Source organism: Xenia sp. Carnegie-2017, unplaced genomic scaffold, assembly GCF_021976095.1.
Source record: "Xenia sp. Carnegie-2017 unplaced genomic scaffold, XeniaSp_v1 HiC_scaffold_22, whole genome shotgun sequence".
NCBI classification, from domain to species: Eukaryota; Metazoa; Cnidaria; class Anthozoa; order Malacalcyonacea; family Xeniidae; genus Xenia; species Xenia sp. Carnegie-2017.
Window position 1 is genome coordinate 561,430 of NW_025813485.1, and position 24,790 is coordinate 586,219.

The 24,790-nt window shown below is 32.8% G+C and overlaps 5 protein-coding genes across 11 annotated transcripts; 4 read left to right on the forward strand and 1 right to left on the reverse strand.

Annotated features, from left to right (window-relative positions):
- Window positions 1–141: 141 nt before the first annotated feature.
- LOC124447498 (rhomboid-related protein 4-like) lies at window positions 142–1,525 on the forward strand. The gene is made up of 3 exons (XM_046998450.1): window positions 142–871; window positions 1,004–1,081; window positions 1,332–1,525. The coding sequence occupies exons 1-3, from the start codon at window positions 214–216 to the stop codon at window positions 1,487–1,489; spliced, it is 894 nt and encodes a 297-aa protein (XP_046854406.1). The 5' UTR covers window positions 142–213; the 3' UTR covers window positions 1,490–1,525.
- LOC124447499 (uncharacterized protein PF11_0207-like) lies at window positions 1,100–13,477 on the reverse strand. Of its 3 annotated transcripts, XM_046998452.1 has the most exons (8): window positions 5,892–6,064; window positions 4,655–4,728; window positions 3,844–3,951; window positions 3,492–3,737; window positions 3,215–3,342; window positions 2,999–3,068; window positions 2,796–2,874; window positions 1,100–1,284 (listed from the first exon to the last, which is right to left on the reverse strand). In XM_046998452.1, exons 1-7 carry the CDS (start codon window positions 6,001–6,003, stop codon window positions 2,803–2,805), a joined length of 810 nt encoding a protein of 269 aa, XP_046854408.1. In that variant the 5' UTR covers window positions 6,004–6,064; the 3' UTR covers window positions 1,100–1,284; window positions 2,796–2,802. The 3 variants fall into 3 exon arrangements, with proteins under 3 accessions (XP_046854408.1, XP_046854409.1, XP_046854407.1); XM_046998453.1 differs by lacking the exons at window positions 1,100–1,284; window positions 5,892–6,064 and adding an exon at window positions 13,290–13,477 and having other exon boundaries at window positions 2,571–2,874; XM_046998451.1 differs by lacking the exon at window positions 1,100–1,284 and having other exon boundaries at window positions 2,571–2,874; window positions 5,892–6,063.
- LOC124447496 (cysteine protease ATG4A-like) lies at window positions 6,468–11,980 on the forward strand. 2 transcript variants are annotated; one of them, XM_046998447.1, is made up of 14 exons: window positions 6,468–6,698; window positions 6,872–6,934; window positions 7,150–7,248; window positions 7,596–7,639; window positions 7,874–7,928; window positions 8,177–8,249; window positions 8,925–9,004; window positions 9,996–10,192; window positions 10,315–10,393; window positions 10,487–10,566; window positions 10,696–10,764; window positions 10,955–11,011; window positions 11,220–11,313; window positions 11,619–11,980. In XM_046998447.1, exons 1-14 carry the CDS (start codon window positions 6,584–6,586, stop codon window positions 11,681–11,683), a joined length of 1,170 nt encoding a protein of 389 aa, XP_046854403.1. In that variant the 5' UTR covers window positions 6,468–6,583; the 3' UTR covers window positions 11,684–11,980. The 2 variants fall into 2 exon arrangements, with proteins under 2 accessions (XP_046854403.1, XP_046854404.1); XM_046998448.1 differs by having other exon boundaries at window positions 10,023–10,192.
- A 592-nt stretch (window positions 13,478–14,069) lies between the features above and the next one.
- Window positions 14,070–18,989, forward strand: LOC124446333 (serine-rich adhesin for platelets-like). 2 transcript variants are annotated; one of them, XM_046997182.1, is made up of 6 exons: window positions 14,070–14,221; window positions 15,951–16,021; window positions 16,091–16,498; window positions 16,654–16,894; window positions 18,217–18,384; window positions 18,543–18,989. In XM_046997182.1, exons 1-6 carry the CDS (start codon window positions 14,176–14,178, stop codon window positions 18,698–18,700), a joined length of 1,092 nt encoding a protein of 363 aa, XP_046853138.1. In that variant the 5' UTR covers window positions 14,070–14,175; the 3' UTR covers window positions 18,701–18,989. The 2 variants fall into 2 exon arrangements, with proteins under 2 accessions (XP_046853138.1, XP_046853137.1); XM_046997181.1 differs by having other exon boundaries at window positions 15,951–16,498.
- A 1,749-nt stretch (window positions 18,990–20,738) lies between these two features.
- On the forward strand, window positions 20,739–24,524 carry LOC124447512 (cell surface glycoprotein 1-like). Of its 3 annotated transcripts, XR_006948739.1 has the most exons (5): window positions 20,739–20,871; window positions 22,047–22,983; window positions 23,163–23,409; window positions 23,762–23,929; window positions 24,080–24,524. XR_006948739.1 is itself a non-coding variant. In XM_046998469.1 (2 exons), the coding sequence occupies exons 1-2, from the start codon at window positions 20,826–20,828 to the stop codon at window positions 22,709–22,711; spliced, it is 711 nt and encodes a 236-aa protein (XP_046854425.1). In that variant the 5' UTR covers window positions 20,739–20,825; the 3' UTR covers window positions 22,712–22,984. The 3 variants fall into 3 exon arrangements, 1 of the variants encoding a protein (XP_046854425.1); XR_006948740.1 differs by lacking the exon at window positions 24,080–24,524 and having other exon boundaries at window positions 23,762–23,930; XM_046998469.1 differs by lacking the exons at window positions 23,163–23,409; window positions 23,762–23,929; window positions 24,080–24,524 and having other exon boundaries at window positions 22,047–22,984.
- Window positions 24,525–24,790: the final 266 nt, after the last annotated feature.

The following is a 24,790-nucleotide window of genomic DNA, read 5'->3' on the forward strand; positions in this document are numbered from 1 at the left end:
AATATTGTTCAGTAGGAAACATACTCTAAAGAATAGGTACGTGTTCAACTCGGACATGTTTTCTATTTTACTTCATATTTAATAAAGTTATCGGCTGATAATTGGTATTGTATGTAAGCCTGGTGGATGGATTTTAGTTAAAAGATATTTCGAAGATGAAGAGGCAAAAAAGACGAAAGAGAACGATGTACTTCTAAGAAATGAAAAGAGAAAATGATCAGAAGAGGTGCTGGAATTGGTATAATATTTCTTGTCGGTCAGTTGATGCAGACTGGTCTGGAGAATATTCCCTCTGTTACACTGGCAATAATTTTATTAAACTCTGCAGTGTATCTTAGACTATTCAACAATTTGCCCTCTGTTAATAAAGCTTGTATAAGTTATGCTCATGTCATGTATGGTCAAGATTGGAATCGAATTATTCTATCGCCATTTTATCATTTGGACGATATTCATTTATATTATAATATGACTTCATTCTTGTGGAAAGGAATGATACTTGAACGAAAACTTGGTTCTTTTGGCATGTTGTATCTTCTTTCAGTCTTCTCGATTTTAACAGGCATTGTGTTGTTATGCATTGACTATTGCCTTGCAATGTTATTGAATGATTTTTCATATCTTCACACATGTGCAGCAGGGTTTTCTGGAGTAATATTTGCTCTCAAAGTTGTCACAACTTATAATCTTCCCATGTCAAGTATGACAAACGTTTTCCTCTTTAATGTACCAAGTCGTTTCGCGTGTTGGGTTGAACTTGTTCTTATTCAAGTTGTCGCACCAGCAACCTCTTTTACAGGTCATCTTGCTGGAATTATTGTTGGTTTACTTTACGTCACTGGACCATTAAAACAGATCATGAATTTTATGGGTATTATGTATTAATTTACTTTGCATATGTTAATTGCATATTTTCATGAGACAAACTAAATCTGTTGTGTGGATAAATTCTTTGCTCTTGTATCGGTGAAAACTAATCATACATTAATTTCTTTTTTATCAGGAAATATCATCATGGGAACACCAGTGAGACAACTGTACAGATCTCGTCCATCGTATACTTATCATTCTCAACAGTCAGGTACATTTTGAATTATATCTTTTAATAAACAATTCGCAATAGACATTTAAATTTCATGTTCACATCAAGGAAACATCCATGTTTGTGATAATTAAAGTACTGAAATTTGTTTGTAGTCTTTTCTTCTTTCTTCTTATCAACCAATAAAATTAATATGAAAACTTAAGTCTTGGTTGTGATCCATTTCATAGTTTTCCGATTTGCTAAAGTAAGTAGTAATTTTGATGAGAATAAGAATTGATATTTTTAGGTTATCACTCCATGGCAGATGAAGATGATCAACTTCAAACAGCTATTGATGAAAGTTTAAATGATTTTAGACAACATAACCAACAAACTTTAAATTCTAATCACCCTGTTTCAAATGAAGACATTAGACAAAGGCGACTGAGGCGATTTCGAAATTAGTGAATAAAATATAGTTAACATTTTTGTCATCGTAAATTTTTTGGATGGTATGTATGTCACTTGTTTCAAATTTGTGTTTTTCACCAATTTGCATTCTGGGGATCCCAGCTTAACTCATTTAAGAAAATGGAATGATCTACATTGTTCTTAACGCTTGCAATTATTCTGGCCACTCTTTTTTCTGTCCTTTTAACTGTTTTACCAAATACATCCCATACTTTACAGCAATATTTGAAATATGGATGTTCATATAAAGAGATTTTATAGACATATACGTACAGAGAGACGTGTTTTCTGCACGAAAAATCACTTATCTCTCAAATATAAAAGTGTAGAAATTCTGTCTATTATCTTTTTACAAATCAAAATAATGTTACTATCCAACGAAAGATACTGCGTGGTCAATTATAACTTCTAGGCTTTTGCAATTTTTAATTGTGAGTTTGAGGTTTTGTGTGATTCTTGCTACATTAAGTTAAGTTTGTTAGCTGTTTCCTACTTTTTTATGGTTTTCTTAACCACTCTTCACTGCATGTTTACGTTCAACCGTGGACTGACCTGCAGCTTTTAAAATTGTTTCATCTCCAAACAGTCAAGCTTATGCTAAGAAAACGCGATGGGCCAAAAATAAGAAAAATACGTATGGAGCCTTGATTTACCCTACGTTTAATCACTCTTTAAAACTAGTGTCAGTTTTTAAAGAGGTATGTTTTTAAAGAGGTACACAAAATCGTCGAGAAAAAAGGCTCGAAATAAAAACTATCAAACTTCAAAGTAAAAGCCTCGAAAAAAGTATTAAACTTCAAATAAAGTAAATGGTTTGAACCGGAGAGTACCGTAACATGTTTGTGGATAAAGATCGTCCAGATTAGCAGAGAAACTTCAAATAATGTAGTGTTAGTGGATAGTTCGACTGGAGTGGATCTACGATGTGTATGTAGAAGGAAACGGATGCTCTAGTTTGGATTAGATCTTGTTAACTAGCTACTTGTTCCTATGGCTTGTCAAATTTTTTAAATTCTGCCACAGTATTTTGATCAGAAGATTTTTAAAAAAGTTCTCCATTAAACAATAATCACAATTAATTTTGCCAAATTATTTATTGTATTTGTATGTTGTAGCGTAGGGAAATAGGCCCAGCAAACTCAATTAACATATATTCCCATTTATTTGTACAATTTCATCTTTGTATATTGTATTCTTAGTACATCTATCGCCACTTTTTCACAGAGTGTGTATGCGTTGTCCAGTTTTTGAACTATTGCTGTTTAAAAAATTAAGATTTTCCGGAATTCATTTTCCTTACTTTATTGTTACTTCATAAGAAAATCTGAGCAATATCCTTGTGTATAGTTCTGAAACCTCTTGTAGTCATCTCTTAAATCCTGTCAAAAAAACGTGAAACTTTCAACATTCTAACTTAAAAGTAGAACTCTTTATTGAAGTAGGGTGAGAGGCATTTTGGAAATACATAGGTGACCATATATGTTTTGTACAAATTGTACTTACTAAATAAAGGTTTTCATATTTTTCTTTTTCCTTTTCTTCTCTTTCAAGATTAGCCGTAAGAACTTCAACCCTAGAAAAACAAAATTACTTTAATGCATCATAAGACTCATATCTGCTAAAGAGAGAGAGATTAAAGTGAATAGGCTGAAGTCAAATGCTAGTTTTCAGAAATTTGCATTCTAGATGACATTAGGGAAGCAATCTAATTTTATTTACTTTTGTTTTAACTCTTTAATTTCTTCTTCCTGGTTACGTTCAACTTCATCTAACTTCTCCGACATCGTCTTCTCACACTGTTCACGCGTTTTTCTTGTTGTGTCTTCAATAACTTTTTTCCTTTCTTCCTAGAGATAGATGATTTTACAGTTTTAGCAAAATTGTATTATCCTAAAAAAAGGGAAACCAACGAGCCACACTTCATTTATTATAATAATTTCATATAAACATTCTCGAACTTCAAGACAAAAACACTGTCTTATAACTATAAACCCACCTCCATTTTATTTATCATTTCTTGTATTGTTTTTCTTGTATTTTCCTCATTTTCAGTTAACAATAATTCTATCAGATATTGTTTTGCTTCGGCCACTGCTTTTTCTTGGGATTTTTCCGCCTCTTCAGCAGCTTTTCGCAAAGCTTGTTGTTTTTCTTTCTCGTGTTTCTCTTGGGCTAATCTTACTCGATTTTTTTCAAGTACTTCACAGCGATTCTTGACTATTTCAAGTTCTTTCTCTGCACGCTAAGTTTGTTTGTGAGGATTAATTTAAATATTGTATGTTCAATACTATAAAGAATTTGTAGATAATTTCACTTTTGATTGACCGTAATTAAAAACTGCTTTTCACCTTTTTTAATTTTTCTAACGACTCTGCATTTTCTCTTTTCATATTCTCAACAATTTCATCAATCATAGCTTTTCTTTCTTGCAATAACCTTTCTTCTGTTTGTTTGATCTGAGAAATCACCAATGAGAAATAACAAAAAACTTAGCAATAACAAGGTGCTGTTTAATATTTGAATAATATTCATGTCTTTTCTTCATTTACTTCTTTTTTAATATAATAACAAGAAAAACTCAAAAGTCAAAATGTAAAGATAAGTACGATCTACTTTCAGCTAATTTGATTGAGCAGGCACGGCGCCAAAGGGGCTTGGGGATAAGTCGTACCCCCTCAAGGTTTAAATTTTTTGGCGCCATCCCTGTAGAGTACATATGTTAACAAAGTGAACGAACTTGTCCGTTTAGGGTTCTATATATATTCCCACAACGCATTGCCATAGATCGTTATTTAAAGAATGAGAAATAATGGCAAGAGAAAAAAGAAGTTTGAGAGCATTACCAGTTGAATGGATAGACGAAGGTTTACGTTAGAAGTAGTCAATTAGTAAGAAATGGGTTTGTGGGAGGAAGATATGGAAAGGCTTGAAGAAATACTTCATGAAGAACTATGGCCACAAACTACAATCTTTTAGGTTTATGTTGTTCGAAATGAATGCCACATCATGAAAATCTCTAGAGGACTCATCTAAAGAGGACTGGGGTCTGGGGGTTGACTGAAACCTAAACTTTCATTATTATAAATGAATTTCTCATCAGCTTTCTAAGTATAGTACTAGTAAAAATGTGAATTATCATCGCATAGGAATAACACTTACAGCAGTTTTAACTGCTTCATTCTTGTCAACATTCATAAATGACTCAATTTCTTTCAAAAGATCAGTTCCAATGCCTGAAAGTAAAAAAATTCTTTCAACTAAATCAAAAATACCAACAACAAAATACAAAGACATTGATATTGACTATCTATAAACACTGGCAGTCAAAAAGAACTGATAAAGTTAGTGATAATATTACTTTCTGCTTGCATTGAGCATTAAGAATCATGGTTTACCGCCAATAGCCATCTGGGCACTAACAATGAATTTTGATGAATTTTAGATAGGTCAATTTTTGATCTTTTTAACATTTTGTATGGACATAGAAAGAAAACTAAAAGTTGTTAACAAAATTATCATGTAGTTGACGAATGAAATAGAAGATGGGAAACAATGGGTTGCAGACAGTGAGATTATGCAGAGATACCTAAATGGAATTGGACGAAATTTAAGAGGCAGGAAAATCACAATATGATTGTAAGTATGCACATTTCAAATCACTTCAAAACAAATTTACAGATAGCAAGATTGCAGCCAAGATGCAGATTGCACATGATCTTAACAATCTGTTCAAATAAAAAAAAGTATTACAAAGACGTAGCTGCAAGCTCAGGAAGAGAAACCACAACTTATTACTGCCAACAATTTGCACGAACATATAAAGATTAAAGAGCTGACTTGTGGTCTAAGGCAATTTTTGCATCAAATCCCTGTTCATTCTTTGAGTTTGTGATGGAAAAAGTTATGTCAGTAGGATGACTCTTGAATTAATGGTCTGAGGATAGCATTTTCCACAAATAATAAAGAACTGTTCAACAATGTGCAGCATTCAAGGCTGCTTGGGAAGGCTGTCCGACAAAATATCGAAATATTTCATTATCAGCGTGTCTGAAGATGCAACGTCGTTGTAAAGCTGGAAGCGACCCACTAATTTTTGAACTTTTTAGTTATCTATTTGATAAGCGAGTTGAATTTGTTCTTAGGAACGGGGTGATTTAAATGCGCGATCGGTTCTTTTTGACCACTATGTGGTGTATAATATCAATGTATGCTTTAAACACCTTTTCCTTGTTTACCATTACCGTAGTCTTGCCTTGGTAACGCTTTCTATAATACCATTAATAGATCTATTTCTATAGAAATCTTTCGCAAAGTGCGAGTCGGAAATGTGACATATACTACTTTCAACTAATGTCTCAAATTAGAAAAATTTGAAAAATAATAAAAAAAAACGCACATAAAATATTCCTGTGTGTGACTTTTTGCGTTCTTAAAGTCGTGTTGTTCATCAGCATTTCTTCTAAAGACAAAAACGCGTTTCGACGTTTTTCGCCATCTAAAAACGCCATCTTTAGATTTTATTTATTTTGTTGTCATGGTTACAGAGTTGAAAAAGCTCCTACTCCTTCGTTCTTCCCGCAGTTTCTCGTTTGAAGCATATATTCAAAACTATATATTCTTGTATCATAGGATTTAATTAATAACTTTTGCTTTAAGTTATTCGATATGATATTATGTTTCTGCAGTTTTGTTAGAATTATACGTAAGCGCTAATGGTTGAAAATCTTAATGGTAATTTTTTAGATTTTTGACAGGCCACAAATGTTTTAAATCCTGCCTTCCGAAGTGAATTCTCATAATTCCCCATCAAAGATATTAACACAAATTCTAAAATATATGTTCAAATAAAACTGAAAAGTTGTGTGTCCTTAAACAAATGTATTTGATGATGATTTGATATCTTCGCCATTGATCTCCAACTCACGTAGGATAATTTTGATGAATCGCGAGTTCACGTGATGTCCACGCGTGATAATTGCTTTGTGTAAATTTGTGAAATTGTTTGTGCTTATGTTGAAATTAAAATGGTCGAAAAAGCATTATAATATGATATTATGGTATTGACTATGAATTTATGATGGAACTGACATGGACTCAGCTTGCTTTACATACGAAGGAGTGCCTATTTTGTTCAATCAAACACCATGCGATTATAAACCTCCAGTTTGGATTTTAGGAAAATACTACGATGGAAAATATGAAGGTGAACAAAATATTTTGTTTTTTTAACTTTTTACACATCAAGGTGAAGAAGATTGTTATGAAATTTGCTTTCTACTGCTATCTGTGTTCTATGTTATGTTTTTATCTGACCATAAACCTGAAGTTTCTCCATTTTTTAACATTGACATCGTCTAACGTCTTTTCTTTTGAAAGAAATTGAAAAAGTTGTGAAGTCCTGTCTTTGGTTTACATACAGAAAAGGTTTTACACCTATTGGTGAGTAAGGAAATGCTTGAGTTCCAACAAAGTACGTTTGTAAAACAAACGATATAGTTTGACACTTTTTAACTTTGTCTTACTGTCAAATATCATTTTGGTTTTTTTCGCTGCTCAAACATTGTCATTTTTTGGCAATATTTAAATTTTCAGGTTATTTTGTAAGCCGATGTAAAATTTCCATCCCTAGTATTTCTTTATTACATATTTTGTAGGTGGAACTGGACCTACATCAGATGCTGGATGGGGTTGTATGTTACGATGTGGTCAAATGATTCTAGCTGAAGCTCTTGTTCGTAGACATTTAGGAAAAGGTACACATAGTAAATATGTTAACATAAATGTACATGTAGTTGCTCTTATCATTATAACCACATTTACTAGCAAAAAAAGTAAATACTATGCTGAGATTTAATTAATCTTAACAGATTTTTTAAAATGTAAAACACATTAAAACAAGACAATTTTTTATTAGCTAAAACAAAAACCATTAGTATACTAAGTGGTTTTACAAAAACAAAAATGATTTTATGATATGCAGCTTTATCTAAGATCACAAAGTAAAAATTTAAATTTGTTAGTTCGGTAACTTAGCATATATTGTGTAAAAATACATCATAAGTGATGAAACAAATTTAGAAACTGGTTTTGCCATCTTTAGGATGGGTCTGGAATAAAAAAGTTAAAGATGTGAAATACATGATGGTTAGTTTTAAGTTTCATTGTTATTCTTAGTAGAGACGTATTTCATAAAATGCCATATTTTATATATAGTATGTAAGTGACGCTTTTACTTCAAATGGGGAAAATCGATGATATTAAATAAAACATATTTCTGTATATTAAGAAATAATGATTTGACCAAAGTGTATAGTATTCAAAAAAATGTGAGTTGCACCTTATATGACAACAATGACATTGATAAATTCTTTTACATAGATACTTAACTCATTTCTGGACAAGAAAGACAGTTTTTATTCAATTCATCAAATTGGTATTTATAACCCTTAATGAATTTGAAATTAGGATCTTAAATATTAAAAGTGTCATGTATTATATAATGAAAAATTCCCAAAAATTTGTTTAAAAAACATTTATGCCACCCTTAGACAAATTGCAAATCTCTCAGAATGAATAATTTTTTTTATAAAACAATGTTTTTTTTTGTTTTTCTGTCCACATTGTGTCTTTAATTGTTTAAAACTTTGGAAAGTCTTATTATTTTATGCTGCTCATTTATAGCTCAAATGGGAGTCTCGGAAGGTAAAAATGTGGGCAGTTGGTTTGGACCCAACACTATAGCACAAGTATTGAGGTATGTCAGTTATCACCTAACTACGTATTTTCAAAATCCTTTAACAAGTAAAACACTGAAAGGCGTGCGCTGATTTGTCTAGAGCTGTGTTTGCTTTAGCCTGCGCAAAACACATCTGAGCTCAACCAATCAAAACAATCAAAACAATCAATCAGTCAAAGAGAATTTGCAAATCGATCAAAAATACTTTTTAGAGGAAAAATTAAAATGTCTGTCTTTTTTACAATATTGTTATTTTATAAAAGAAATAAAAGATGTTTTACGTGTTTGCACTGGCTTATGCAAACCTCGGAGACGTTTGTGAAAACTCTCGAGCATGTGCAACTCTCAACCTTCGGTCTCGAGCTTGCACTGATCTGCTCTCGAGTTCTCTCAAAGGTCTCCTTGGTTTGCATAAGCCTGTGCAAACACAGTAAACATCTTTTATTTCTTAAATACCATTCAATGTAGAATAAAACATACTCATAACAAATAAACATTAAATAACATCATCTGGTATGTACTCAACATTGAAATGGAATAAAGAAATATTTTGAATTTGTGTTAAAGTCTTTGGCGTTAAATAATAATTAAATCATAGTCAAATCTAAATCTAAAGTATACAAGATCATTTGGTATTTCATTCTGTATTTGATTTTTCAATAAGTTTGGTATACTTTAATGACATATTTTCAGAAAGCTTGTTCAATTTGATGAATGGAGTAAAATATCTGTACATGTTGCTATGGACAATACCGTTGTAATCAATGATATCAGTAAGTTTTCAATAAGTAATGGTGTGTCATATATTAACATTTATTATAACCACAACACTTGGTATGTACAAGTACTTCCTTCTCATTTGTACAAGTACTTCCTTCTCATTTGTACAAGTACTTCCTTCTCATTTGTACAAGTACTTCCTTCTCATTTGTACAAGTACTTCCTTCTCATTTGTACAAGTACTTCCTTCTCATATATACAAGTACTTCCTCATTTGTACAAGTACTTCCTCATTTGTACAAGTACTTCCCTCTCATTTGTAAAAGTACTTCCTTCTCATATGTACAAGTACTTCCCGCTTATTTGTACAAGTACTTCCTTCTCATTTGTAAAAGTACTTCCTTCTCATTTGTACAAGTACTTCCTTCTCATATGTGCAAGTACTTCCTTCTCATTTGTACAAGTACTTCCCTCTCATTTGTAAAAGTACTTCCTTCTCATTTGTACAAGTACTTCCTTCTCATTTGTAAAGTACTTCCTTCTCATTTGTACAAGTACTTCCTCTCATTTGTAAAAGTACTTCCTTCTCATTTGTACAAGTACTCCTTCTCATATGTGCAAGTACTTCCTTCATGTGCAAGTACTTCCTTCTCATTTGTAAAGTATTCCTTCTCATTTGTAAAGTACTTCCTTCTCATTTGGTACTTCCTTCTCATTTGTACAAGTACTTCCTTCTCATTTGTAAAAGTACTTCCTTCTCATTTGTACAAGTACTTCCTTCTCATTTGTAAAAGTACTTCCTTCTCATTTGTACAAGTACTTCCTTCTCATATGTGCAAGTACTTCCTTCTCATTTGTACAAGTACTTCCCTCTCATTTGTAAAAGTACTTCCTTCTCATTTGTACAAGTACTTCCTTCTCATTTGTAAAAGTACTTCCTTCTCATTTGTACAAGTACTTCCTTCTCATTTGTACAAGTACTTCCCTCATTCTCACAGAAAATGATTTTTGGAGTCTATCATTGTGAATATGTTATTTTTTTAGTATGCCTGTGTAAATCTTTGTCTTTAGCACAAGACAGCATTTCTACATGTAAGGAAACCAAATCATTGCATAATAGACATTTCAAGTCAAGTATTTCCAGTACAAGTGGAGATTTTGCATGGAAACCCCTTGTTTTATTTATTCCATTACGTTTGGGACTTTCAACAATGAATTTGGTTTATGAGAATGCTCTTAAGGTAATTTCATTTCATGTAAGATTTGCTTTGCTTGATAAAACTGTAAATTTTAACTTAGAACATGTCTCTTGTTAGAAAACTTCCTTCCAGTTTATTGTTATTCTTTTATATTATTATTACAGAAGTGTTTTACTCTTGCTCAATCGCTTGGTTGTATTGGTGGTCGACCTAACCATGCATCTTATTTTATTGGATATAACGGTACATGTAATGTTTGATCACTTTGACGATGTTACAATTTCATCTAAAAACTGAAAGTGGAGCTTGTAACAGCAATAAGTAAAATGGTTTTAGGAAACAAGTTGTTATACCTGGATCCACACGTTACACAAACTTCAGTCGTTTCAGAAGATCTCAATAACATTGCGGATGAGGTAAATGCCAGAGAAAGAAAAGTGGCCAAAGCAATCATTGCTTTAGATATTTTTACTATTCAGTTGGTTTATTCGTAAATTGTATCTTCATCCCTTCTTCATTGAAATATTTTTTTATAACACGTACAGACCTTTCATTGTTGCGTCTCTCCCCCTTGGAGTATGAGTATCTCAGACATGGATCCTTCAGTTGCTTTGGTTAGTATATACAATATTTATTTTAGTTCTCCCCCCCTAATGGAGTATTAAAGACGTACGTCGACCTTTCACTATCTGTCGTCATTATTTGATGGCATACGCTCAAGATCATACTCCATACATACGTATGATGCAATTGTTTTATGCTCGTTTAAGTTGTATGTTTTAAGTCTTCACCCATTTTTTATAGGGCTTTTATTGCGAGACAGAAAATGAATTTAATGAGCTATGTTTCTCTTTAAGAGAGGTAAAATCCCAGCTTAAACTATATAAAATCTGGTTTTGAAATACATGAACAACAACAAAAGGTTTTTTTTCATTAACATCCCAAATTGTTGAAATGTTTTATGCTAGTCAGGAGAGGAGTTTTTTGTTATTTATTTAGTTTCTTTCTAAAATGTGTACATGGAAAGTCTGTCACTTTTATTTTCATGTTTTTATTTTACGTATTTAAGATAAACAAATCTTCTCCGCGCCCATTATTTGAGGTCATTAACGACCGACCTCCTCACTGGCCTCCATATTATCCTCCAACTCTTCCTAGTTCAGGTGTGTCCATTATTATAAAATGCGTCGTTGTATTATTGACCTCATGCTTTATTTGAAATCTCAAACAAAATAAGCACAATCAAGACATCTTCATAATTGTTAAGGAATGTTACACATTTCCCCAAAAAAACATCCGCATGTGTATGATGATAAAAAGATATTAAGGTTAACTGCCAATTGTCAAACATTATACAACTAACCAAGCAGAGAGCATTTAGGTACCAAACAGATAAATTCCTATGTTTGATTTTAACTCACAGCTTACTAAAAAAAATCAAAATTACAAAGTAAATATAAATTTTTAGAAGATGCTCCGTTGGACTTTGAAACTGTTCAATCAGATATTGATGAAGAGTATGAAATTATATAGCTCATCGAAATGTAATTATTTTGTATTACTTTGATAAATTTTTGTCGTTTAATGTGACGTTTATTTTTTATATATATGATGAAACTAAGACCATCCTGTCTTTTTATTTGTGAAGCTCACCATTGTTTTAAGGTTATATTAGTGTGTTTTGAATAATGTACAAATTTTACGTATTTATTTAATGATTGGAAGTTATTTCCAATTTATGTTTTTTTACTTTTAAAGAGGGAACAAATGAAATATTTGGTTTTTAAACCAATCTTTGTAATTAATAAAGGGCTCAAAACAACTTAAAAAGGGAATTCACTATTTTTTGTAGTTATGGTGCGTCATGTATCTTCAGTCTCGGACAAACTTTAGTGAATATTTTAGTCTCATGAAATGTGCTTGTAACGTTTGAGACGTGTTTGTAAGTTGTGCCTGCACTGTAGCCTGCTTCGGCCAGCAGTTGTGACATGAGCAGCAGTCTTCCACCCCACCCACGAGGCAAATAATTTGATGCAAATATTATCTAAATACTAGATATTAATATCTTTTCAAGAAACTTTAATATGATTATAATGCATGACTTTATAAATAATTTGGTTGACGATAAGAACTGAATAGAACAAATTAATATTTCTTTCTTGCTGTACATCAAAGATGCTATTTATGAACTCTAGATATTAACAACAAGACAAATCAATTTGATTATATGTAGTCGTATTACTGGTAAATTAAGAAAGAGTCGAACTTTTGTAAATATGAAAATCGTCAATCTCATCTAAAGCACTGTTACTAAGTCAAGGTCAGACAAATCACGTGCCAATTACGTCAAATTATGTTATGCACAACATTTGTACTACTTCCGTGGGTTTGAATTTCAAACGAATAAAATCAATTAACGATCAATAGTGACGAGTCATGAGCAAAGGGTGAAACACAGGTAAATCTCAAAATATTTAATTTGAATAATAAAATATCTATCAAACCAGTTACGTGTAACGCTCTTTATGTAGGCTCATTTGTGGTAGAACTAAGTCTCCCCCTCCCCTCCCCCATTGACAGTTTTTTGCACTTGTATGTGGCAAGGATAGTTCAGTATTTATGAAACGATATAGCTAATTGCGTACAAATTAAATACGTGTAAAACCTGCCGGAAAATGTCAAATATAAGTCAATGGAAAAATGTTGTGAGCCATGAGCACAACAATGAATGCCGATCTTTCTTACCTACAACATTTTTTGTGACCATGTCATTGAGCCACTCTGCATTTTGCACAGTAATCTTTGTAAGTCGTCAATATTATTTAAAATTGTTTAAAACAAGTAATTTATGCTTGTTGGACTCACTAAAACAACAGACCGAAACAAAGAAATTTTCGAAAGTACATGCATTGCATAAGATAACAAAATACGAAAGTATAGATAACTTCTGTAGAAAATAATTTACAGTTGAATAACATATTGGCACTGATACGTTTTTTTTTTGTTGTTGACGCTTTTATCAACACCGGGGAAAGTAGTGAATTTGCCATCTTCGTAGACTTTTGTTGTAAATTTTTCCACAAAACACATGTCATATAGCTCGGAAGAGTTTTGGACTGACCACATCTTTATTACCTACCTGTGATGAGCTAGTTTCTTTAAACGAAAGTACCTCAGCTTTGCTTCATTCTTAAATGGTTTTTCCCACTTCGCTCTCTTGAATTCTTTTATTTGTTTGATTCTACAATTCGATGAGCAAGTCTTGTTGTGACTAAATAGTATACATTTTGTTGTCTTTGTTTTCAAAATAATGTGTTTACGTTGCTAGCAACTAAATCTAAATGACGAGGGGGGAGTGGCTGAAGCAACAGTAGATATCTCTGCTGAATCTTTGTCTGTCATAGACTTGAAGACATGAACATAAAAAAAATAAAAATAGTAGTCTCTCTCTCCTGATGTTTGTCAATGAAGTGTCACAGTGTTTTTCACCACATTAAATCCGAAATCTCGAAATCGCAAAGTGACGTCTTGTTCTGATTCATGTGTTTTGTAATCTCAAGATTTCTTGTCTATTCGGAATTTGTTTTTTTTTTGTTTTTTTTTTAAATTGTGGACCGAACATTAAAGTTGACCATCTTTCAACGAAATTAAAACTTATTTTTGAGTTAAAAATACAATTTCCTTCTATTGTTTCAAGACTTCGGATTTTCTGAACTACCACCAATCCCATAAGCGGTGAATTGCAGCCATGAATTAAAAACCTTTGTTGTAAAAATTGATTGTAATTATTATGCCCTGTCGTAAAAAATAACAATTAACAAACCCCTGATGGTTTTATGCAAGATCGCGCAAATATAATTGATTTCCGGAATTGTCATCTTCCTCCCCTCCCTTATATCTAAATATGCTAATCACATGGTAGAATCACGAGACAAGCCACAGCATAAAGCCAGTCTTTTCGGTCTCTCCTTCTTCCCGTAGACATTTCTCTTTTGGTTGCTTTATTCGAAGCGTTAAACTAGAAGATGGCGAGAAGTTTAGCTATTTGTGTGGTAACTTTATTGACTATTGGTAAGTTGAATGTTGGTTTTCAAATGATTGACCACAATTTAGCTTATAAATATTTGTCTAAAGACATGATGCAATTGCAGCATGGTTGAAAATGTATTGCGCTGAAGTAATGACGTTAACTTTTAACCATTAACTCTCTGAACTTGTGGATTTTCTACGTAAGAATTTCTCCTGAAAGTTTCCATGTGAAGTAGTTTTTGCATTTAAATCAACTAAAGTCATTTGAAGGCGTTTATTAAAATGTGATGTGAAGTTTCGATTGCGAGTTGATGAAATCTTGTATAAAAGCCGTACAGAATGAAACGTTGCAAAGTTTTAAATCCGATTATTATTATACCATAGTTTCTGAAGCTATGAGCTTCATATGAATATCCATGTCTGTATAATACGCGTTATTTGTTCATCACTTCAAGCGTTAAGTGACCAAATTGTTTTGATATTTTTGAGGCGATAAGATATCCTCGTCCAAACACTTGCAGTGAGAATTTCTCTTTAGTGGATCTTGTATTTTAGAAAATTGCTTGACTATTTGTAAAGCAAAATGACTGTTCAAACCGTTCATTTTGAACTTGTAATGTTCGTGGTGGCACAGTTGTAAAATAACATGCTTTTCTTGGAAGGGCATATTTTGTATGGCGTATTTAATTACAACAATTTTTATATTTACAGCCATTCGTCACCTTATCCAAATCTATGAATATTAGACTATGAAGGCAGCCCTATTCTAAGATTGAAAGTAGTTGAGTGTATTTTGAAATCTTTCTTATCACAAGTATTAAATACTGTGGGAATAGTTTGTACGCAAGATTACGAATAGTATAAAGTTCAATGCATGATAATCATGTGACGTAACTTAAGATGTTTGTCAAAGTTTTCAAGTTTTAACCTGCGAAAAATGTTTCGCATCAAACCTAAGTTAACCTTGATATGGTCTATTTTTGAGCATGTAGTTTAAAAGCCATTAGCTGAATTTTTTTGAAACTGGGTCTGCTATAGTGTTAACTCTCTGTGATGTCTAACAACATAAATCAACTATATTGTACAATTTTAGGTGGTAAAATTAATAAATGGTATGGACTTTCCAAGGGAGTGTGATAAATCACTTTCTACTTTAACCATTCTCACTCGTTTTTTGTTACTTTAAAAATTCCTGCATTATGCTCAGTTAAACAATGTTATATCATCTAAAAAATTTTAACTACTTGCTTTATTTGGTACAGATTACTTTCTAAAGAAGTGAAGGGATGATAAATAGTTGCCTGGTTTATGTCACCAACAATGGCTTTTATTGTTCAAAAGCTCAAATAAAACCTGTAAAATGAAGCCTTTTTAAACCCAACTTCTTGTTTACCACATTTTTAAATAATGACATATTAGCATCACTATAAATTACTGAAATTAAACTAATTGATTTTTTCCTTTCAAGGTATTTTGTTGCATTGTAAACTATAAAAGCACAATTACAAAGTGAAACTATGCATCCATTTGTTTTAACTTGAGATAAATATGTTTGTGTTATTGCATAAGCAAATAAAAGGAATCTTGCAAGGAAAATAGCTGAAAATTTGGTAAAGTGCAAGTTCACACGACATGTCTATATAGCAAACCATCAAGTGCCCTGTTAAAAATCCCAGCCCAATCAAAATCTTTTCTTTTCATATTGTCATACATTTTTGCTACAAAAAATTTTGCTTAGACAAAATATTTATTTTATTTTAATCATTTGTAGGAAGTATGACTTTAATTGTTAAAGCCAAGAACTCAAGTTCTTCAATCTCCAATACTCCTTCATCCCCAACTGCCACGTCCTCCTCAGTTTCCTCTTCCTCCTCAGTTTCCTCTTCCTCCTCCATTTCCTCTTCCTCCTCCGTTTCTTCTTCCTCCTCAATTGCCTCTTCCTCCTCAGTTGCCCCTTCCTCCTCAGTTACACCTTCAATTGCTCCCTCATCTTCAATTTCCACTTCATCCTTAGCTGCTCCTTCATCTTCCAAGTCAATCTACTCTTCAACGATGGTATCACCAAGCTTAAGTACTTCACATGTTTCTAAATCAGTATTAACATCAACAATATTGACTTCAAGTCAAAGTTCGTCAGTCAGCCCTTCTACTGTTGCAACAACATCTTATGTTCCATCATCATCACCATCACCGCCATCACCATCACCACCTGCCCATACTGAACAGAAAGTTCACTTCAACGATATGAAGAACCCAAATGTTTCATGTCTTAAGGCCCAATTTTCTGTCAGCTTTAATGTGGCTTATACTTCAAACCAGGTATTTTGATAAAAAATCAAATATTCATTTTATGGCTTTATCGACAAACCAGACTGTAAGTAGTTGTTTATGCTTCTAACAAGATTCTTTTTGTGAAAGCTTAAATGTAGCAATTTTGTTGGAATTGGTGTGAAGAATTTGATTACTTTTTATAGACTAAAAATACGTCCAATATACCTTTGAATGCGCATCACAAAGCGCATGGAAATTGTAGTTCTGAGGATGGCTATGCTATTTTTGTCATTTCCTGGAACCAAACTGGTGGTGACACTGGACCAACACATCAATTTGTAATGGAGTTCAAGCTTGATTCAAAAAAACATCAATGGTTTGTTCCATCAATAAGGGCAATATTTAACACCAGAGACTCGCGTTTCATTGATGCCAATAAAAAAGGTAAAATTCTCTTTCTCTATCCTGTCATGCAGGCATATTATACAAGGCACATGTAATATTACGTAATCTAATTATATGATTATTCCTGCTTAATCTGTCCTGTTGCATGTAATCTAATTATATGATTATTCCTGCTCAATCTGTCCTGTTTCATGTAATCTAATTATATGATTATTCCTGCTCAATCTGTCCTGTTGCATGCAACCTTTATAATATGATTATTCCTGCTTAATCTGTCCTGTTGCATGCAACCTTTATGATAAAGTAGTATATCAAGAATCTGCTGGACATCTTTTTTTTTTCACAAGGCTTGAGATCTCTGGCAGCCAGGAAATTTTTGAGGAATGAAAACACATTGAATGCGTGTACTTGAACATACAAATAAATTTGTTTATTAAGAGAAACAATGAATGGCTTTTTTGAAAAATGAACGAAATAGCAAATAACAATCACAGCTATAGCATTTAGCTTGGCTGAAGAATGATGTGTAGCATGTTCTAAACAAAAACTTGAGAGGCTGACTTTTGACAATGCTTCTAGTAAGGACAGAGTTATGGGGGAAAGTGTTTAAAATGTTTGCATTTCAACTTCTACTGAAATTACCGCATCGGTTTGTTGAATCTTTTTCTGTCATGGACAGAATAAACGGAAATAAAAGTCTTTGACTTTTTGTCCTAATCTCTTTCCATGAAATGTCGTTCTGCGCGCCCATACCGAGATTAAACGATATAGAGTCAAAATACTGAAGCTATTTCGTCACTCCATGTAAAATAATTCCTAATAGTTAAATTTTAAAGTGAATCGTTGACAAGTTAGTTTTCACGTTTCAATTATACAAGCAACATAATTTAACAGAAATGTCGACAGAACTTGAATTCTTTCTTCTGGCCTAGCGTGTGAATAACTAAATTTGGGTATTAACCAGCAGAATACAATGAGCTCGTTATTGAGTGTAAATCCTTTTTTTTTAAAGACTCTGCATTATTGTTTATCTTTCCTATTTGTAACGACGCCGCATTTTCTTTGAAAGAATTGTTTGAGACAAAATTCTTGAAGCAAATACGGCAAATGTAATAATTTGGATGTTAACCATGCGAGGCTGCGAGCTGGCTAGCAAACATGTAATTGTGCAATTTTAGCGACGCTGCTCATTCATTATTTGCTGATACAAACTCGATAGTTGTAGAATCGATTGAGTAGATATAAAGTTGAGGTTACCAATGGTTAAGTTGAATAATGCATACTAACCACACACCTGTACATGTATTTTGATATATTTTCATAAATTTTTAACTAGCATTAAAATTTTTCACTTTTCACAGCTATCTTTGCAAATGCAAGTGGTAGTGGCAGCATAGGTTTTGTTCAGAGTCAAACATATTACGTTTGTGAATCGCATTTGGGGCTTCAAATGAATGGTGGTGTAAATGCTATGTTTAAACATTTGAAACTTCAGCCATTTTCCACTGACACTAATTTTACATCCGCAGGTATGTCTAATGATGGCAATTTTTTTAGTTTTTTGTCAACGAGTTTATTTGTAAGTCTACGTAAAGTTGAACTGGTTAAACTTTGTATTTTAAATTTCCTGTGTAGTTTACTATAGTTATTGACGAAAATTTTTTGGTTTTCCATCACTTCATGCTAGGTAAAAAATGCGCTGCTGACAACAAATCACACGGTGATGACAACAGCAATACAGTACCTATAGCTGTCGGCGCAGCACTTGGGGGACTGGTACTTATTGTTCTCATTGCTTATATCATTGGTCGACGTCGTTCCAAAAGTGGATATGAACAAGTTTAATCATCAATTCTTATAAACTATCAATAGCTGCTGTAGTAAACATTTTCTAAAACTTGATGTTCGCGCTACCTTAAGATTCGCTGTGGTGTCTTAAGGAAAAATTTTTCTTTTCAAGCCATGGTTTGATCACGTGAATGGAAATATTTCACTTGACTTTGCTTTGTGCATTGTCATTATCATTGTTTTTTTGGCATATGCCATATTTTTATAGTTTTTGTAGTTAAGGCAGTCAATTAAATTCCTAGCGATTTTGATCAATTATCAGGCAAATAAAATTTGAAATTAGAAATGTGTTTTATTCATAACATCGACGATACAGCAAAAAGTTATACACAAGTGATGACTCAAACATTATCAAGCAAAATGTACGACCTGTTGCTGTAACAACAATGAAACTTTTCTGTTTCTTATACATTTAGCTCTCCAAGACTTACAGGTACATTAGAAGTCAATAAAATATCTGGAGTTACTTAAAAGGAATCTTGACGGTTATGTTAAGAATTATTCAACTGAACTATTGAAAAAGTTCAGTAGAGTTTATTCGCGAAACTTACTACGAATGCACGTAGGTCGTCTGATGCATGTGAATTTCACGATACACTGTATGTAAGTGTAGATCGTCCAGTTTGGTATAGTCCTGAGAAGGACTGTTTTTGTTGTTGTTGACTGACGTTTCGACAACCTTAGCGGTAGTCACCTTCAGAGTAAAAAAAATAAAAAAAAAATAAAAAAAAATTTGTTTAAATTTTTTTTTTGACTCTGAAGGTGACTACCGCTAAGGTTGTCGAAACGTCAGTCAACAACAACAAAAACAGTCCTCAGGACTATTCCAACGACACTCCCGGGTTCAAACCATTTACTTCGATACACTGTATGTTAATGGCTGTTTTGACGACTTAAGAAGAAGAGGATTGCTACCTTACTCTTAATAATACCGTCTTAACTACCTGATGAATCATTGCAAGAATTTAGGATGAATCTCAAAATTGTCGTAATTACCATATTGCCAAATCTAACTCAAGACACCGTTAACTCGAGGCTTGAGCTCTCGTTTACTCCATAATTTTCTCGTTCTCCAGAACGCAAGTGTATAAAACATGGCTTTACTGGCAATAATTTCTGTTTTATTTATTATCCAATCTTATTTTTCGTTGGTTGGTTAGTAAACCTGAGAGGTAATTAGGGACAGACAGCAAAACGTTTTGTTAAACCATTATATATGTTCCAGTCAGTTGCTAAACTTGCAAGAAAATAAAGTCTGAGGTTGAAACTTCCGAACGGAATAACTTTCAATCTCAACGATCATCTTTCTTTGAAAGTGCAGTTGATGTAGTATAAATATTGTAATTTTCAATGAATGCAAAAATCGTTTAGTTTCTGCGTAAAATCAGTTCTATTTTGCTGATGTTTGCGAGCTTGTTAAGTTGCAATTAAACTACTCACAAAAGTCGATTGTATCTCCTTTGCAATAATACATGAAACTTGATGCATACAACGTGATTGTATTTAGTTCAGTACTTATGCATTGTTTATCTCGCACTCTGGTCTTATGCAAACGTCATGTAGTGAAATACTAAAAATAAAGTTAATCAACACATCCCTGGCTCATGTGTTCCACATATCGGTTGAGTGAACGATGTAAAAAATATCTCAAAAATTGGTTTTATTCCAAATTGCAATAAATTATGTTTAAAATTCGTGAGATCTCTTGAGGACATCACTACAGTGGTGAACCCACTTTTGCACGATTCAAGCACGTGAGCACAATACTGAGTCTGCAGGGAATATTTAAAACATTTTTGCACGAATGAGAACTGTAAAGAATTGTTTTATTTATGATTTATCCTTGTTAAATATAATTTATATTGTGTTCATGCAAGGACACCTTAAAGTACCTATTTTTTAAGATGGCAACTTTTTTGAAGAAATTCTTTGGTGAATTATTGTTGTCATTTGTTGATTACGAAATATACAGATAAAGTCGTTAAATGTTATCATAAATATTTGATATGATCACACGGCTTATGCCATGTGACTGCTCAAGTTACTTGTTCACGATTCAATGTTCAGTCTTCATTTCACGTTTCAATAGGTGGTTGCTTGGTCAAAACCTCCTGAGCAGAAGATGGTGCGAAATATAGCAATTTTATTTATAGTCCATATATGTATTGGTAAGTTCAAAAGTTTTGATTATTCAAGCATGGCTTATTACATTTAAACAATATTATTATAGCTTGGTTGAGGTAGTTTACTCAAATATGGTTCCACATTGAAAGTAATCACATTATAGATGTTTTGATCGACTAAAATACGAATTTGAGTGTAATGATAAATAATGGAACGAATTCATGAATTGGTATATCCTGTTTAATAATAAATATAAATTTTTTAGTTTTGATTTTTTTACCTTTGAAACCATGATTATCACATGAAAATGCCGAAAACTGCTGACATACTGGTGATAAAAAATAGCGTAATAACAATGATATTCATCTGATGCGTATCGTTAATTTAAGTGCTGATGCTAAATTGCTGACCAATTTCAAAGAACTTGATAACAATTATGAGCTCTGTTTAGGTTAAGATGAGTCATCTCGACTTTTATAAAAACATCCTTATTTTGTAATTTTTGAGGTTGCACGCTTTTGTGTTTTCATTTTCAACGAGTCCATGCATTTGTTAGATTGACAGTCGCTGTTGTAGTGCAAGATTTTACCTACCATAAATCGTAGAATACCAGGAATATATAAGTCTGTTAAATGATACAAAATGTGAGCACACAAACGAAGGAGAAACGAGAAAAAAATCTGAAGCTAAATTTAAAATCGAAGCAATCAAGGTTTTTGTCCCACCCACCCACCTCGAGTAAATATGGCCCCCCTCTTCGGAAATCGGCCCACTTTACAAACTTTAGCTTTTTTTTATGGAGGGGACAAATTTCCTGTGACACCTGGCACCTTGTAGTGATGTATTGAAAAAACCTCGCTCCTTCCCTGTGAGATTAATTTATTGGTTTTTTAAAATGCTGTTTTGTAATTTTAGATTTAGCTTTAGACAACAATTTTATCAGCCATTCAATGATTTGGTTGAAACAATTTATGTAGTATAAATCGTATGCAAAATACCACATTTTTACCCATAGATAAAAACTGTCAATTTATATGATGATGATTGATTAAACTACCGTAACCAAATGCAATCACAATACTATGTTGTGAAATAACATTCTTTACTCTTATAAATTTTGCAAAATGTTGCTTATTACTGGATTTGTCAAATTCAAACATCAAATCAACATTTGAAATCATCTTTCTCGGATAAAACGACTACAATTTCATTGATATAGTTCAGAAAGTCCTGTCATCTGCTCATCAGGATTCTTCTGAATCCATTAATCTCAAATGGCCACCAAAAATTAGGCCTCTTCTCGAACTGCGAGATGCTGACTTCTCTCCAACTAAGTCTTCATCTTCTGTTGGTCCTGTCACACCATCGATAGAACCATCATCGTCTATTGGTCCATTAGAACCCTCAGACTCAGTTCTCCCGTCTATAGAACCATCATCGTCTGTTGGTCCATTGGAACCCTCAGAATCAGTTCTCCCGTCTATAGAACCATCATCGTCTATTGGTCCATTGGAACCCTCAGAATCAGTTCTCCCGTCTATAAAACCAGCACCGTCTATTGGTCCATTGGAACCCTCAGAATCAGTTCTCCCGTCTATAGAACCATCATCGTCTATTGGTCCATTGGAGCCCTCAGAATCAGTTCTCCCGTCTATAGAACCATCATCGTCTATTGGTCCATTGGAACCTTCAGAATCAGTTCTCCCGTCTATAGAACCATCATCGTCTATTGGTCCATTGGAACCTTCAGAATCAGTTCTCCCGTCTATAGAACCATCATCGTCTATTGGTCCATTGGAACCCTCAGAATCAGTTCTCCCGTCTATAGAACCATCATCGTCTATTGGTCCATTGGAACCTTCAGAATCAGTTCTCCGTCTATAGAACCATCATCGTCTATTGGTCCATTGGAACCCTCAGAATCAGTTCTCCCGTCTATAGAACCATCATCGTCTATTGGTCCATTGGAACCCTCAGAATCAGTTCTCCCGTCTATAGAACCATCATCGTCTATTGGTCCATTGGAACCCTCACAATCAGTTCCTCCGTCAACCCAGGTCGTTCACAATAATAACATCCACATCTACGAGGATAAGAAACCATGTTTAGTGGCCACACTTGCAATAAATTTTGAAGTTATTTATTCTTCTGAGGAGGTATGACTAATGATGGTTTAAACTATGAATAGTGGTTTTTGAAATATAACAATTCATACTTTAATTGAAATTTATAAGACGTATAAGACTGTTTGTCTTACTTTAGGCTTAATTTTTGATTGTATGGAGCTGGCTATTATATATATGCAACTTAAACAAGACAATAATTGCTTTTATAGGGAGAAAAAAAAACAAACATACCGTTAAATTGTAAAGAAAATTATACAATTGTGGATGGAGACTGTAGTTTTCACGACGATTATGCTTATTTTAAAATCAAGTGGAACGATGCCGGTATAAACATCAATCCTAAACATCAATTTGAAATGCATTTCAAGCGTAATTCAACAAATTGGTCTGTACCATCAATCAAAGCTACATTCGACACTGATGATAGTCTTCATTTTGATAATCCTAATGAAAAAGGTATGTTTGGCGTTCATAGAGAACTTCTGTATGCATTTCTGATTTTCTGTTAGCAATTTTGCTTGTTAGTAATGACTAATTTGTTGCAATACTTCGTTTCAAAGCATTTTTTCTAAAGATATTGTTATGCTTTGAAGCATGATATAAGTCTAATTTAATGAACGTGATTTTGTATCAACAAAATGATCAGTTCGACTGAAAGAGTAAAAATAATAATTCACTCAGTGCAAAAAGTGAAACCAAGATATGGACACCTATAGAACTAATCAATTCATTTATTTTGTTTACCTATAATTATTGTCATTATTTTTGTTGTTTTCAGACTTTAATTTCCACATTTTTTCTTTTTTAGAAATAAAAGTTGAAACTAACGGCTTTGGTATAATTGGTACTGTTGATAAAGATGTTAATTATATTTGTCTTTCCCTTGTGACTTATAATATAAGTACTAAAGTCAAAGCAGCATTTCAAAACGTTGCCATTCAACCATTCTCAAATGATCCTCAACTATCTTACGAAGGTTCGTGCACATCATATCGTCACTTTGATCATTTTTTGGTTTTTAATAACTTCTTCGAAATAACATTGTGAGACTATGTATACATTTGAGGCAAGGCATTCTTTTAAACAGTGAAAATATTGACCCAGTTTTTTTTTCATTTTATGATAGGAAAACATTGTTTGGAGGATGCGCTACCTTATGAAAACTTTGTCAAGAATCAAGCCGACGGCGATCGGAAAAAGAATAGAAACAGCAATACAGTACCTATAGCTGTCGGAGCAGCACTTGGAGGAGTGGTACTTATTGTGCTTGTTTCGTACATCATTGGTCGAAGTCGATCCAATCCCGGATATGAACGAGTTTTTTGATCACATCTTATTGACTAAAATGTCTTTTTCAAATACAACGACATCTTTGTGGGGAATTTGTTGTTTTAAGTAATAATCAATTGATTAAAGGATTGCACAATTTAAGTTTATTTTTCTTCCTAACACTCAACATTAAAACTGATTTAGTGTTATGTATGGTAATCAGAAACTTCCGGGAATGGTATTTTCGTTAAAGTTACTCATGTATCTTGATATTATCAAAAAATAAATAAAGTTAAAGTGAATGCGCAGTAATGTCTGTTAAAGTCCGATGCTATTACGTAATCATGACGTAGTTATACCAAACTCTCTATAAAGGAAAAGTTTAGGTATGCTTGTTATTTTACTTAGATGGTTTATTTTATGGTTTTTAACATAAAATATCTGGAAACATTGATTGTATGAGGTGTGTTAAGCCACTACATTATATTCTTATAATTCTATGAATGATTGTTTGTTGGTAAGCCTGTAATAGATGGTACACAAAGATTAAGTGAGCTCGAGACAAAGA